Source organism: Rissa tridactyla, chromosome Z (assembly GCF_028500815.1).
Source record: "Rissa tridactyla isolate bRisTri1 chromosome Z, bRisTri1.patW.cur.20221130, whole genome shotgun sequence".
Taxonomy (NCBI): Eukaryota; Metazoa; Chordata; class Aves; order Charadriiformes; family Laridae; genus Rissa; species Rissa tridactyla.
In genome coordinates this window covers 74,487,309-74,503,316 of record NC_071497.1, presented here as the reverse complement: position 1 = coordinate 74,503,316, position 16,008 = coordinate 74,487,309, and the positions used below count along the sequence as shown (strand labels likewise).

The window sequence follows — 16,008 nt, the reverse complement described above, 5'->3', positions numbered from 1 at the left end:
TTTAAGCTACGAAAATTACTTTCATATTGAAAACAGAACCCCATCTCCCTTGCCAAAACATTTCAGAACAGCGTACAGCTGGTTCAGTCACTATTGTAATCATAATCAATCTTTCATTTGTGTATGAGGTTTGTGAAGGAAATGAAAAATGATAGGAATCCTTAGGTGTAAATTGTAGAAAAATTATCATTTTCGGCAAATGTTTATTTGGTGTATTTATCTGAAACATTTTTAAAGGCTATTTGAGAAATACTTGCAGGGACACTTTTATCCCTGATCCAATATCACCAAAGTCAATGGGCAGTTTCTGTTGGGGGTGTGAACTGGCGGAAGCTTTTTAACTTTACTGTACAGATTGGTTCTGGCCAAAGGCAAACTGGCAATCTTAGCCCCATGGATATTTTAGCATAGTACTATAGAAACCCAAAAAAGCCTTTTACAAAACTCTACAGGAGCTGTTTGAGATTTCCAAAAGTAAACAGATCAGCCATTTTTTCCCCATTATCACCAGAATACATCCCAAAAGCCTATGCCCATCAAGTTTATTACAGTTTTCAAAAAGATTGAGTCACTACCACTAATTACACTGCCAGTTTGCTAAAGAGAAGACTCCAGAAAGTTACATATTAGCAACAAGCCTTTGTCAGCATTGGTGGAATAAACAGGGAACAAATAGAAGACAATATTTTCCAGAATAATAACCCTTAGGTAATATATCTGATGAATTTTGCAATACTTTTTCAAAATAGCTGATGACTTTTTAAACATTTTTCCAGCTATGGAAATGTTCTGATGGTGTGATGAATAAATTATTCAGCGAATATTCCTTTTATTATTCATCTAGGTGTAGCAAGTTCCCTTACCTGCCTCTAAAACTTCTTATCCGAGATGAAGAACGATGAAAGAAAAAGGCAAACCACCAAGACAGAAAAGGAATTTGTCTGGTGGTCAGAATATGAGCAAAAAACGTGGAAAAGCATTTCACACTTGCAACCCTGAGTTCAAAATCCACTAACAGCGTCACCGTGAGGTGCCTTAGTTCACACTCTGTTGCTTTCTCTGTGTGGCTAACCAAAAAAGCAATATATCTTCAGACATGATTTTCCTCCCCCTCTCCTTTCTGAATCAGTATTACTGCTCAGCCTCCACAGTTTATCAACAAGATGTGCCAAGCAGGGAAATATTAAAATAGTAGAAGAAATCATTTCGTGCAAGACACAGTTTCTGCAATTTTTCCAGTGAAATACTTCAAATTAGATGTGCAAGTAGCAATGTGATCAGAATGGGGCAGAATTTAATCTGGAAAATATCCATTTCTGCACTGTCCATCCTGCTAATGATTTACCAAGTGAACATGTCATAGTCTCTGCATGGCTCGATTACAGATGATTGTGGAAAGACTAAGTAGAGGGAGAAAATTGAACAAGAACTTGCTTATTTCAAATATTTTACTAACCTTCATTTTGGGTAAGTGCTGACACTACGTCTAAGGCAGCCAGCACTGCTGAGGGCTGGGGGGCACTTCACCTCCTGTACTGCTTGCAGAACCTCTGCAGTGGTGCGGCTCTGATTAAAGCTCGGCATTTTCACTTTGCTTGTTTAGATGGTTGTTGCACTACTGGTGTTTAAGGATCCTTGGCTTTCTCTCCTGCCTGTACCGTTTTACAGTCGCCTGTGCAACACTGATGGGGCTGATAGGGTTGGTAGGTTTCACGGGCAGGGATGGTTTACTTTGGGTGAGAGAATTTGAGAAACTGTTGCCATTCAGCAGGCTAACGGATGCAACTTAATGCCCTACTATTGAAAATGCCACCTGAATGCAACCCTAGTCAGTGATAACAAGGTCAAGTGCAAGGTCCTGTATGTGGGTCGGGGCAATCCCAGGCATAAATACAGGCTGGGCAGTGAATGGCTTGAGAGCATCCCTGAGGAGAAGGACTTGGGGGTGTTGGTGGATGAGAAGCTCAACATGACCCAGCAACGTGCACTCACAGACCAGAACACCAACCGCATCCTGGGCTGCATCAAAAGACGTGTGGCCAGCAGGTCGAGGGAGGTGATTCTGCCCCTCTACTCTGCTCTGGGGAGACCCCACCTGAAGTACTGTGTCCATCTATGGGGCCCCCAACATATGGGTGGAGGGCCAATAAGATGATCAAAGGGCTGGAGCACCTCTGCTATGAGGACAGGCTGAGAGAGCTGGGGTTGTTCAGCCTGGAGAAGAGAAGGCTCCGGAGAGACCTTATAGCAGCCTTCCAGTACCTGAAGGGGGCCTACAGGAAAGATGGAGAGGGACTTTTTACAGGGGTGTGTAGTGATAGGATGGCTTCCCACAGAAAGAGTATGGATTTAGGTTAGATATTAGGAAGAAATTTTCACTGTGTGGGTGGTGAGGCACTGGCACAGGTTGCCCAGAGAAGCTGTGGATGCCCCATCCCTGGAAGTGTTCAAGGCCAAGCTGGATGAGGCTTTGAGCAACCTGGTCTGGTGGGAGGTGTCCCTGCCCATGGCCGGGGGGTTGGAACTAGATGGTCTTTAATGTCCCTTCCAACCTAAACTATTCTATGATTCTGTGCATCTATGATTAAGAGGTATGGAAGCTTAGAAAAAATCCATAATTTGGAGGAAGTGGGGAAGAAATGTCAGGAGTCCATTTTTCAAGGCCTGCTACAGTCAGCTCTTCGAAGGCCCATTATTTGAATTTTCTTTTTCATTTCATTTTAGTAACAATGTATTTAATCTAGCCAGTAATCTAGAAGCTAAGCCTTCCCAGAGCATTGCATTGCTTATTCTAGTAAATTGTACACTCATTATGTACAATATAATGTATAAAACTTCCTAATTACTCTTGTTGCCCTTTAGCACTCCCCTGGTCTGGCTGATACTTTTACAGGGTCGCTGTAGATGTAAACCAGAGTGATGAGTGGACTCCTGGCAACTAATGGCACTCACGGCGATGTCTTTGCAGGAATTGCAATAAGATAAATCAGTTTAAAGACTGTGGAGAAATAATTTACTTGTCAAATCTTTCCTTAATCTCCCCCAGACGGCTGATTCAAAGTGCTTTATTTAGTTATATTTAAAATCTATTTCGTTCTCAAAACGGGCGCCTGTTTTGATCTGTTTAAAAGCCGAACGGGAGAAGGAAAGCCTCGGTTCCTATTCCCATCGGCTCTTTTCTCTTTCTGCCGCAAACCTACCTGGTGACAGAGCCAGCGCCGGGCACGGCTCAAGACTGGGACGGGAACGGCTGCCGCCGCCGCTCCCCGGCGCGCCGGGGCCCCCTGCGGGCGAGCGGGCGGGCGGCTGCCGGGAGCCCGTGGCCACCCCTCTGCCTGCCGGGCAAGCGGCTGATGCCCGCTTTTGCCTTCGCCCAAGCACCGCGTGCTGCCGCCAGCCGGGCTTTACAGCTTCATTGTCCAGGCCGTTCGTTTTAAAATTAGGGATAAAATTCCCTGCCGTCTGACGGTGTCCCGAAAGCGGGAAAGGTGTTTGTCGGTCCCTGTCCCGAGCGTGGTCGTTTTGGGGACGGAGCAGCACGTCCAGGCACCGTGCCGGGGTTTCTCCGGCGGGAAAGCACAGGCTGTTTCGGGCTCGCCCTGCAGCTGAGGAGCCCCCGGCGCTTCCCAAGCGCGGGAGGGAAGGCGGGGGATTTTCTCTGAGAGCCCACCCGCCGGGCGGACTTTTCGGGAGAGGGCATCGCCTCGGGTGGGGCGCTTGCCCACCTCAGCCCCACGGAGACGCGGCCGCCCGGTTGGTTCACACGCAGGGACCGCAGCCGGGCAGGCGGAGCGGGAACCGTGGGCGAGCGGCGGGGATGGAGCCGCCGGGAGCGGGTACGGGGGGCGGGGGAAGGGGGGGAAGGCGGTGGTGGATGGGGGGGGCCGGGGGCGCGGCCGCCTGCGCTCAGCACCCGGGAGAGCTCCGCCGCCGCCTCCGCGCATGCCCCGGCCCCGCCGGCGCGGATATAACCGCGGAGCGGGGCAGGAGCGGCGCCAGCCGTCCGCAGCCGTCCGGCCGCAGGGTGACGCCGTCCCCCTCTCGCCGCCCCGGCAGCGCGCCCGCCGAAGAGAGCTGCCCGTGTCGAGAAAGGCTCCCCCGGACTTGTCGTCCTCCCTAGCATGGGATGGGCGAGCCCTGCGAGCGCAGTGCCTGCTCGCCAGCCGCCGGTATGAAGGAAGGAGCGGACTGGGAGTCTTGGGACTTGCCACTGGGTTTCCCGGAGGGTGCCCAGATGGACAACAGGAGCAACGTGTCCTTCCTGCAGCTCTTCAAGAACATCAACTTGGAGCGAGCCGATGGGATGCAAGGGGATAGCTCTGATGTGGTGCGAATTGTCATCTCACTGGTCTACTCTGTGGTGTGCGCCTTGGGGCTGGTGGGCAACCTGCTGGTGCTCTACCTGATGAAAAGCAAACAAGGCTGGAGAAAGTCCTCCATCAACCTCTTTGTGACCAGCCTGGCAGTGACTGACTTCCAGTTTGTGCTGACATTGCCATTCTGGGCAGTGGAGAATGCACTGGACTTCAACTGGCTCTTCGGCAAAGCAATGTGTAAGATTGTCTCATATGTGACAGCCATGAATATGTATGCCAGTGTCTTCTTTCTCACTGCCATGAGTGTGGCTCGATACCGCTCTGTGGCTTCAGCCTTGAAGAATCAGCGGCGAAGTGACCCACTGGGTGGCTGCTGCTCTGCCAAGTGGCTTTGTGTGCTCATCTGGCTGTCAGCTATCCTAGCATCCCTGCCCCATGCCATTTTTTCCACCACTGCCACCGTCTTTGATGACGTGCTCTGCCTTGTCAAGTTCCCCGAGGGTCGAGGCAACAATGCCCAGTTCTGGCTGGGCCTGTACCACATCCAGAAGGTGCTGCTGGGCTTCGTGGTGCCACTGGCCGTCATCAGCCTCTGCTACTTGCTCCTGGTGCGCTTCATCAGTGATAAGCATGTTGGCAGCACCTGCAGTGGCCCCAGTACCAAGCGCCGCTCCAAAGTGACTAAGTCGGTGTCCATCGTGGTGCTGTCTTTCTTCTTGTGCTGGCTGCCTAACCAAGCGCTCACAACATGGGGCATCCTCATCAAACTCAACGTGGTGCACTTCAGTACTGAGTATTTCCTCTCCCAGGTGTACCTCTTCCCCATCAGCGTGTGCCTGGCACACTCCAACAGCTGCCTCAACCCCATCCTCTACTGCCTCATGCGCAGGGAGTTTCGCAAGGCACTGAAGAGCCTCCTCTGGAGGATCACCTCACCTTCCCTCACCACCATGCGCCCTTTCACCGACACCACCAAGCCCGAGCAGGAGGAGCAGGCCCTGCATGCCTTGGTGCCTGTCCACCCCATCACTGCTTCTTCCCCTGCTGCAACCGTCCAGCCGGAGGTGGCCTACTACCCCCCTGGGGTGGTGATGTACAGCAGCCGCTATGACCTGCTGCCTGCGAGCTCCACGGAGCAGCGTTGCTGAGATGGGCAGGGGGCTGTGGAGGGTGGGACTGTGGGGTCTTGTGCAAGATGTGGCCCTGGGATATTGAATGCCTGTTAGGGACAAGGGGAAGAGGGATGGATAAAGGAGGGCTTCTGTGTGAGAGATGCTCTTTTGGAGTTGTGCCCGCTCTCAGAAACTTGTTGATGGGAATTGTTGTCTTGAAAATGTCCCCTGGACTGGAGAACAGAAGTAGGAGGACACAGTGGTGGTGCACTGGGGATTGGGATGTCTCTAGGAGATGCTTTTTAGTTCTTGCACCTGATCTGGGGAAGAGGAGCTGGTGAGGGTGATGGGACTCAGGGAAGATGCAGGATGTTCAGGGCACCATAGGGAGGACAGGGGCTGGATGGCATAGGTAGGGGCTGGGAGGCCTCATCTGTGTTCCCCCTACCTGGAGGTGCAAGCAGCAAGGGGCCAGCAGCCCTCCCACCCCTGTGTGTGTGTTTGTGGCAGGGGGAGGGAGCTGGTCTGGTTTCTCACTGCTGTCTGGCATTGTAAGTGATGCCAGCCCGGCTGTGGTCACTGCTCCCCGGGCTCCAGTGAGGGCACAGGGACCAGGCAGCCTATGTCCTATTTTATATCTGTCCTGGTGGGAACAGCCAGGACAAGTGGGTACAAGGCTCCTGCTTCTTCAGGCTTGGCCCCTTTCCCCTCTCTTAGGGACCCAGGAAAGAGAGGGGAAAAGAAGTAAAGTGCTTCCCTCCAGATCTCTGCAGGATCTGCTTTTCCAGCTCCTCTCATCCCCTCTGCCGCTGCCAGGATACAAAGCAACCCAGCCAGCCAACGAGAAACCCGAGGACAGGACTTGCAGCTTCGTGGAGAGGTGTTGCTTTGGCTGGGCTTGAAGGGGAGATGTGAGGGTACACTGTGTTCCCCAGCCTCTCTCCAGGCTGCTGGAGGGGGAAACCCACAGCCCCAAACTGTGTGTGGCAAGGCAGGCAACTCTCCCAGGGCACTGAGGCTGCAGGCTTTGTTCTTGCTGGACTTCAGACTGTTTGTATTTCACTCCAGGAAATCAGCACAACTGTAAATAAAAATGGGGAAAAGGAAACAAATCATAGCCACTTCAAGCTGCTTGCTCTGGGATACATCTGTGTTTAGCTAAAACCAAGCACAAAGGTTTTTGTTCTGCTAAAGTGTTTGTTAAAGGTCTGCACTGATACTTGCCAGTGTTTCAGTTAACTCCAGTTCAATTCCTCTGGTGTGAGCAGCCCTGCAGTTCAGTGCTTTCACACCCAGGAGAAGGGCAGGGATGATCAGTGCCTGTCCTAGCCTGTGTTCCAGAGAAACATCTGGGAAATAATTTGATGTTGATCTGAAACGAACTTTTAAGGGCATGAAAAAAGTGTAATTTTAAGCTGTGAAACTTTTTATGGTAAGGATATGTATTTACTTTATAATTTTTTTTTAATTATGAGGAAAAAATAATTTAAAATTGAAAGGTCAAAATATTTCTTTTAAAAGATGGAAAAATGCAACAGTTCTGATTTTGTTGCCAAAACGCAAGTTCCTTAATCCCAAATACTGCATATTTAAATACAATATTCAAAACTCGTCTCTATTTCCAGCCCCTTCCTGTGCAGCCTGACTCCAACATCTGCCCGACTCTGCTAAAAAAGCATTTCTTCAGAGGGCTGTTTGTCACCCCTAAGTACTGATATGCAGCAAACTTAGTTTTTTTTGTCCAGAGAAAATTGCAGTGCTGTTAGTGGCAATTATGCTTTGCAGACTCTGTTACATTTACTGTACATGTCAGTAACTCCTGTTGTAAAATTCAGGTTTGGCCTGGAAGCAGCTGGTTCTGCTACTTGAAAGGAGAAACTGTTCTTGTTTTTTTCAAGGAAAAGAGACTTCTACTACAGCCTTGGGCACTTGATACCTGGGAATATACAAGTGCCTGGAGAAGAATAGCAGAAGTGAGCTGGCAGGTGATGGACATACTTACACAGATGCAAAGACTCTGAAGAAATCAGATCTATCCACAGAAGAACTTGAGCATCTAAGTACTGTACAACAGCCCCTCTAAGTTCCTAAATCCTGACTTGGCTGCCAGATGAAGACTGTAGGTACTTAAAGGTTTTTTTCTAGTAAATTTTTTGTGCCTAGAAGTCTGCTCCTGAGCATGCCTAAATCTGCTTAAGCCTGTAGTGTTTACCTCTGTATTTAATGGGGATATCTCAGTCAGGACTGGCCGCAGTGTGTATCCTAAGAGAGGGAGGCAGCTCTGCATCCCAGCACCGAACACCCCGTGCCAGGCCACACTGTTATGAGGGGCTGTAAACTTAACCCATTCTCCCTGTCCCTTTGCATTTATCTCTAGATATGCTTCTCCTGTCCCACCTTCTATGCATGTGCAGATTGTGCTCCTTCCTCTTTGCTTTTGAAACACTAATTAAGCGGGCAGAGCTTTTGCCCACAGCCTAGGAAACTCAGCAAATATGCTCAGATCCTCTGGCTTGAAACCATTCCAATTGCATGAGTTGCTCAGCATTGCTGGATCATAAAGGGAAAGCAAGCCCTTGAACGCTACTTAGCAGCATAGTGGTTAGGGTGTGAGCCCCAGAGAGGAAGTGCCAGGATTTTTCTTCCTTGTAAATAGAGAAGAGAAATTGGATCCAGGTCTGGATTCTAGGTCTCCCCTTTCCAAGAACAATGATTAACTTGCTCACAGGTCCTGGTTCAATTAAAGTTTCAGTATGCCATGTGAGAGCCTGAGAGCTTTCTAGACCTAGAAATCTAGCAGCCTAATGTGTCAAAGGATTTGCAAGAAATGCATTTGGTTTCACATGGTCTGGGAGAAAGCCCTAATACCTGTGCTAGCAGATGAAGAAAGCCACACTTGTGTGAGAAAAGGATACCATGATCACTTAACTCCAGAGTTCAGAGAGATCTAACCGTGTCTAAATTAAGAAGAGGGGGTGAATCTCAAAGCCAGTCTCTCTTCTTAGTGTTTGCTTTTGAACAGCATAGTTCCTTGCTTGGCTTGCTGGAATTTTAATCCCTATCCTGATGCTTAAATGTCCTTGTGCATTACATAAAAAGCTATCCGGGTGTCTAAAGCATAACTATGAATTTCGGTAGATAGCAAATTGCCTAAAAGACATCCTCTGCAGTGCTCAGCGTGAAAAAAAACATGTGCTTTTGTGGATGTCAATGTAGACATAATTTTTTGCCAGCAAAACAACACAGTAAAATAGATGATGTTCAGAACAACCCCTAGTTAGCCCAGAATACTAGCAAAACACCATACTCAGAGGAAGCCCCAGGTACCTGATCACTAAAGATATAAAGACTTTACATTTGGCAAATCAGACAAATGGGAAAATACCTGGTGTGTGTAGGAACTGGACTGTGGACTTAGAGGGTGGCTCTCTCTTAAGCCACTGATCAACCAGGTGTACGTCATGGATCTGTTCAAAAGACCCATCTGCAATTGGCAAAATGTTGTTGTAGGCCAGAACGTAAGTTCAGGCTGTGGGGGGTCAGTGTGTGTCCAGCATACCCAAAGAGCATTTCCCTTGCTGTGCATGAGCAGAGAGAAATTTTGCGTCCCATGTGCTGCAAGTCCCAACTATTGGTGCATGAAATGTGGGATCTGTGCTGTGTGGGCAGGAGTGACAGCCTGGGCATTGCGAGGGACGAGCGGTCACTCTGAGCGTGCCCACAGCATCAGGCCTGCGGCCTGAGCAGAGGGTCTTTCTAGCTCCAGCTTTGAGACTACGTGTTAACAGTGTGTAACAAATCCTACTGGGTATCCAGGGGTTTCCTAAGAATTCAGCACAACGCTCTTCAGAAACACTCTTGTTGCTTCCAAATGTTCATGTCTTCATTTGTAACGATTGCCTTTTCATGATCTAAAATAAACACAGCTGAAGGATACAAAACAATACTTACAGAGTTCTTTATGAGAATTTTGTGATGTCTCTCCTTCTGTTGGAGATTCCTGGTGGGGTGCTGGTAGAGAAGTGCACATTGCTACGGAATGATAGGGACCTGAAGTTGTAGGCTGACACCTAGTGACAAACTGAAAGAACCTTTAAAGCCCAGATATTCACATTAGGCACTGACTTTGATTGCCTAAGGACTTTTAAATAGCTCCTCCCCTCAGCTAACTAACCAAGCTCTTAATGTAATAACAACCTCCAATTGCATTTCCAGGTTTGCCTTTGAAATGCCTTTTCAGTAGAAATATTGCTTCACTTTCTCTTTGAGTTATTTCAGCACTCATTTTAGCAATAAAAAAAATCCAGTTCCCTTTGTTCCCGTTCATGACTGTCTGCTTTAAAACTTGATTATTCAATTGAGTGCCTGCGCAGAAGCTCTGATCTAATCGGTATCCCTGAGCTTGAACAGGCATAGGTATGGATGCGCTGCAGCTCAGGGACATTAGATTGGGAGCTTGGATCGCCAATTTTTAGTGAGAGTTATTTCTCTCCTGCTTCAAAAGAGAATTCTGGTTAATCTGTTCAGAAGGGGTTATTGAAAATATCTTTTTATCATGATTAAGAAGTTATAAGAATCTCCTCCAAGTACATTCTCAGCATCAGTCAGTGCAGCAATGGTTGAGACAAAGTCTGCAAGAAAAGGCTGGGCAGCCAGCTAACTTGTTCCTTTGCTAAAGTGCAGCTGGTAACATGCCTTAGACATGTTCCCTAGTTGAGAGAGTTGTTTTCCTTGGAACTGTCTCTTTCAAATCCTACACATACGTGCAGGTTTCTCAGCGTATAGTGCATAGCCTCAGAGTCCTTCCCAAAATCTTAATTGCAAACTACACTCACAGGACACCTGAGCAAATTGGGCCAAAACCCCACCATTTATTTAGTCAAGCAAGTTTTTTGAAACCTTGACCTACCCGCTTGGGGAGTGCTAACAGAAAGTTAAGGTTAACAGGAAGTTAAGACTGCAGACTATTCAGTGAGCAATATAACAAAATAAAGGTAGCTCACTCTTTCCCTCAGCCATCCATTCCTTGGGACAATGAGATACTATTTCTCCAAGGACCTGAGTTGTTCCTTGCACAGACCAACTGAATGAGTACACTCATTGCAGAATGATCAAATTGACTATTCAACACTAACTTCTATCATCATAGCTCAACGAACATTTCCGCTTTCATTCAGAGGTTGCATACAACCTAATGTTGGATAAAGCTGGAATCTTGCAGAAAAATTACTTCTTTCTCTCTGGAGTTGTGTAAAAGTCTCTGATTGTCTTAGACAAGAAGTCTGAACAACAAATACCTTCAGTTTTGTTTTCAGGCCAAATCTTAAAACTGAGATAATAAAGTTGCTAGCAATTCCTAGCTCCCAACAATCAAGCAGAGTTAAGATGATGGGGAAACATGTCTGACCAAGCTGATAACCTTCTATGATGAGACAACTGGCTTGGTGGGTGAGGGGAGAGCAGTGGATGTTGTTTATCTTGATGTAAATAAGATTTTGGTGCTCTCTCCCGTGACATCTCCATAGACAAACCAACAAAGAATGGACTAGATAAGTGGAAAGTGAGATGTATTGAAACTGGCTGAACTGCCAGGCTTAAAGGGTTGTGATTAACAGCACAAGTCCAACTGGAGGGCAGCAACCAGTGGTGTGCCCCAGAGATCAGTACTGAGGCCAGTAATTAACATCATTAATTGTGGGAATAGAGAGCAGCATAGGTCTGTTCGACCTTGATGAGATAAAGCTGCATCCTTGAGAGAGGGTTTGTGAGAACAGAAAAACAAGTAAGAATCAGTAAGAAACAGGACGTGAGAATGAAGTTGTTGCTCCTCGTGGACAGACAGCAGAAACCAATTGGAAGAAGTAGAGAAGCGCGTGGCAGTTGACCTTCAACCTACCAGCAGGACACAACTTGCGCGTGGAGAGTGTGTATAGCTATAAAGCCTGTCAAATTGTTGCAATAAAGGTCTTTGGTCTGTACCCCGCCAGAGTCCGTGAATCCATGCTCCACAAATGGCACCCGAACAGGGACAAAAATCGTAGGAACGTATGAGGGACTTGAATCGTAGGAATGTACGACCGGTGGAGCAGCCCAGCTAAATGAAAAAGGCAGCGGTATCGGAGAGCTGCAGTCCGGACGAATAATCACAAGAAAAAGGTGAGCAGCCGGGGACGTGTGAGTATGGGATCGAGAGAGTCCTCAGAGTAAAAGTGAATTGTATGTATATTAGAAAAGTTTTTAAGTAGAAGGGGTATTCAATACGATGAAGGAACTTTTCAACTTTTACCGGCATGGCTAAAAAGCAAGGGTCTTCCCGCTGATTCTACAATGGCTTTCCAATTATCAAGTTGGGAGCAAGCGGGTGAAACTTTATTTGAGACTGCAACAAAAGGGGATGCGACTGCCACAAAGGTTTTGACAACCTGGGTTGATTAAAGATACTTTACAGCAGATAAAATCCGAACGAAATGTCACAGCAGCCGCCGTTGCAGCTATGGCACAGGACAGCCCAGTTACCACTCAGACAGAGGGGGGGAAACCTGAACCCCCGAGCTGCCCGGCTGCGCCATTAGCACCCCCGCTAGATGTGACGATGATACCGCCGCGGTCTTCTGTGTTACTGGGTAGGGGCGATTCCTTGCCAAGTCCAGCACCAAGTCCGGCGGTCACTGCAGTTTATAATCCTGCTCAACACTGGCAAAATTTACGTAAAGAGGCATTACAGGATGGCAGTATAGAAGCGGCTACTGCCGTCGCCTGTCCAGTACTGCTTAGTCAAAATGGGACGAACACCTGGGAACCGATGAAGTGGGAGCTGGTTAGAGAAATGCAGAAAACAATTATGCAGCATGGACTAACCTCCCCTTATGCACAAGGACTATTAAATAACATTATGAAAGGACACATATTAACTCCATTCGATATCGAGCAGCTAGCCGAAGTTATTTCTACCCCAACACAGCGAGTTCTTTTTATGGGTAGGCGTATATTACGAGCCTTAAAGAATCCAGGCTTAATAGATATGATAGAAGCTTGCAACTGAGTGGGATCTATCTCTTATCAAACCGATTGATGGCAAATTCTAGAGATGATACGGAAACAGGAGGATATCAGACAAGCTGCAAGCAATAACGATGCTGCTCTATCTGGGGCAACTGCCACACCTCCTAACTTTAAAGCAGACGATTGCCCCCCTGTGTTGCCGAGATCAGAACAAGCCGAAGGGAAAGGAAGCACTCAAGTTCACTCTACCCTATTCTGTAATAGCCCTGAGGATGATCCTGGGAGCCCCTTTGATCCTGGTCCAATAAATCTAGAGACTGAACCTGATTTATATCCACCTTTAACCCCAGCTAAAGCTATGCCTGCATCTGCTCCAACTGTGGAGATTTTACAGCAACAGCGACGCAAGTTGTTATCGCGCTCCTCCGTTCTTAACCCTTCTCCATTTGCGCCAGGTACTGCATCTGTTCCTCCTTATCAACCGCTTATACGTGCACAGCTGGAATCGGGGTATTACGGTGTATTGTCAGAATGTCAGCAGAGAAGGACGGAGCCGGAGCTGCTTTGCTCCCACCGCCGCCCGCCTCGCCCCCTCCCCTCCCCAGTCGTCTCCCTGAGACAAAAGTGCTGGTTTTGTATGTCTGCTGTGTTTAAGTGTGTGTGGGCGCCAGCTTATACCTGCTGATCAGCATCTGTGCTACTGTTTGCTTTTTGTTGTGTGCAGTGTCGTTAGGTGACTCCACTTGAGCAGGTGTTCTGCCCGGTGTGGTACTGTTCTCGTACGCGACTAGGGCTGACACTCCGTCAAGTGAAGTCTGTATATACACAATGTTTAGATGTAAGGTGAGCGTGCCCCAGGTAGATACACCAGGATGGGCTGTAGAACCGATGGAAGTCCTGAAATATTGGGGGAGTTTTCACCAGCCGACATGTTTACACTCTCGGGAACGGCTCACCCGTGCAGAGCATATGGCTAGTTGTTTGTTGTTTGCCTATAAGATCATGGTTGATCGGGAAAAGGAGTTGAGCCAAAATCTATAGGATGCTCTGTAGGAAAATGAGAAACTTAAGGAAAAATGAGAAACTGAGCTCTTGTTGCAAAGGCAGACTTTTATGTCAGTTGTAAGTGATGGGAAAGGAAAAAAAAAAAGAGAAAACAGAGACAAAAAGAAAAAAAGTAAAAAAAAAGAAAAAGAAAAAAGAGAAAAGAAAAAAAAAAGAAAAAAAAAGAAACCAAACAGGAACAATTAGATGGGAAATGTGCCACGTTAGCACAAAAGTATGCCATACGCACTAAGAGAAAGCATCAGAAAAAGAGAAATAGGACACCTGATTCAAAGCAGTACCATAGAGATATGTTTTTGGTTTTTTCCTATATGTGTATATGTTATCGCATGCCTTGGTAAATTACTCTGTGTTATAGCCTGCAAGAATAAAATGAACCCCAGCAGAAGTGGTCTCTTGAGCAAGGGGGTGGAATATGGGAAAGCAACGGAAGATCGGCAAGGAGGATTGTAAATACACTCAAGGGACTCACACCTAGGTGCTGGAAAACACATATATCACACCAATTGTTATTCAGTCTTGGGTGCTGGCAAGAAAAACATTTGGATGACATAAGCCTGTGATGGACTCACAGACACCTTATCCAGCTGCTTGAGAATCGTGGCCTGTTGTGGAAGAAGATCAAAGCACAGTACCAGCGAGAACAGGGAGTCCGCATGCGCTCTTGCTAACAAGGACTCTCTTGCTGCCAAGGATTTGTGATAACAAGGACTCTCTTGCTGCCAAGGCTAAGTTTAACAATGCTACTAGTACCGCTGTTTCTGAGTTATTGCTAGATGTAGATAGTATTCGATATGCGATGCTGCAAACCAGAGCTGCTACTGATTTTTTGCTTTCAGCTCACAGACATGGTTGTCAAGATTTTAAAGGACTGTATTGTATGAATCTAAGTGACCACTCCAAATCCATCCATGCCCAGTTGCAGGAACTGCACTGACTGAAACAGCAACTTGTGGAGACCACTGGGTGAAATCTCTTTGCTGGATGGACTTGGGGGTGAGGTTAGTTGAAGCAAATTATACTCATTGCTTGTGTGGAAGGAATTTGTCTGTTATGTTTAGTATGCTGTTTACTGTGTTTAATAAGCATTATACGATCAGTTGTAGATGCCACTTTGCATCGTACCCTTGTACGAGTTGTAGAATATGTTGCTCTAAAAACTGTGTGTGTATCCATGAGAACCTGACCTTCACAGAAGAAGATAACAAGAAGGGATTACAACAACGTAGTCACGTATCAGACAGCCGCTGTTAGCAAAGCTGGATCATGAGTTTGGTGAGGCTCACTGCATTCACTGGCCACACATGCAGCGACTCTAGCCTGTACTTCTCCACTCAATCCAGTGCAGGAGAGTCTGGTGGGACTTGCTGCGTGCACTGGCCATGCATGCAGCGACTCTAGCCTGTACTTCTCCACTCAATCCAGTGCAGGATATAGGGGGGCTGTCTCGGGTCAGAGAGGGGGAGAGAGACACGAGCGCACTTTGAAGATACAGGGGATGCCCCGAAGCACTGTGTCTGCCCCCCCCCGCTTCCCCCCATAAATTCTACATTCATTAACCCCAACAGCTCTGAAGGCATTACAGCATGTTGCAGGTAAGATATAGTCTACTACTGCTGCAAGACGCATTGAACACCTTCCTACAAGAATTTCAAACTTACGCCCTGATAGGACAGTGGGATGATGCACTCGCAAAGAGTCTGACTGCATTAGAGTGGGTATTTTTGCCACATACCTTTTCAAAACCAGTAACTATGATGATTGAAATGTTACCGCGATTGTTTTTCCAGGGTCGTTTGTGCTGTCAGCAGCTTTCTGGAATGGACCCAAGCCACATACATGTCCCCATCAAAAAGGACAACGTTGACCCTTGGTTATCACAAAGTCTTAACCTACAAATAGCCTTAGTACATTATATTGGGCAAATAAATTATTCTTTCCCCTAGCACAGATTATTACAGTCACTTTCACAAATTCCTTTACATCCGCACATCCTGCTAGCACCAAAGCCTCTTGATGGCACCCGTACGGTGTTTGTAGATGGTTCAGGGACACAGTAAGGGCTTTTGACTTATTTCCACAGGAACTGTTAAATGCAGGCAGAATCTCAATATGTTACTGGTATTGTTCAAAGACTTGAAGGAGCATTTATAAAACAACTAGAGAACCAATTGTTATTTAATCTTTTACTGCAATTAATGTTGCTTTTATGAAAAAGACAGTTTCCTTATTTTATTGTCCACATACGCTCTCATGTTTTAAATTTTCTAAACATGTCTTGTCATCCACAGCAGTAGAGCGACATTTCATAAGAACTGTTGAATGGCCTGAACAACTGAAGGTGTATTATAAGCACCTTAAATCGGGGTGCATGCTAACCACAGATAATACTGCAACAAATAGAAGTTGTGAGCAAGAAAATTCTGTAATGATTTGTACTTCTCATCTGTATGTTTGCTTTGTCTCAAAATGCAAGTATACAAGGATGTAATCAATCTTATTGTGTAAATTTA

At 46.9% G+C, this 16,008-nt stretch overlaps 1 protein-coding gene across 1 annotated transcript; it reads left to right on the top strand.

Moving 5' to 3' along the window:
* Positions 1 to 4,014: 4,014 nt before the first annotated feature.
* On the top strand, positions 4,015 to 12,985 carry RXFP3 (relaxin family peptide receptor 3). Its single transcript, XM_054186949.1, has 3 exons — positions 4,015 to 7,551; positions 11,416 to 11,584; positions 12,886 to 12,985. The coding sequence occupies exon 1, from the start codon at positions 4,127 to 4,129 to the stop codon at positions 5,462 to 5,464; it is 1,338 nt and encodes a 445-aa protein (XP_054042924.1). The 5' UTR covers positions 4,015 to 4,126; the 3' UTR covers positions 5,465 to 7,551; positions 11,416 to 11,584; positions 12,886 to 12,985.
* Positions 12,986 to 16,008: the final 3,023 nt, after the last annotated feature.

Excerpts from the sequence above, each read along its gene's own strand:
- RXFP3 (XM_054186949.1), top strand. The coding sequence starts at position 4,127 with ATGGGCGAGCCCTGCGAGCGCAGTGCCTGCTCGCCAGCCGCCGGTATG.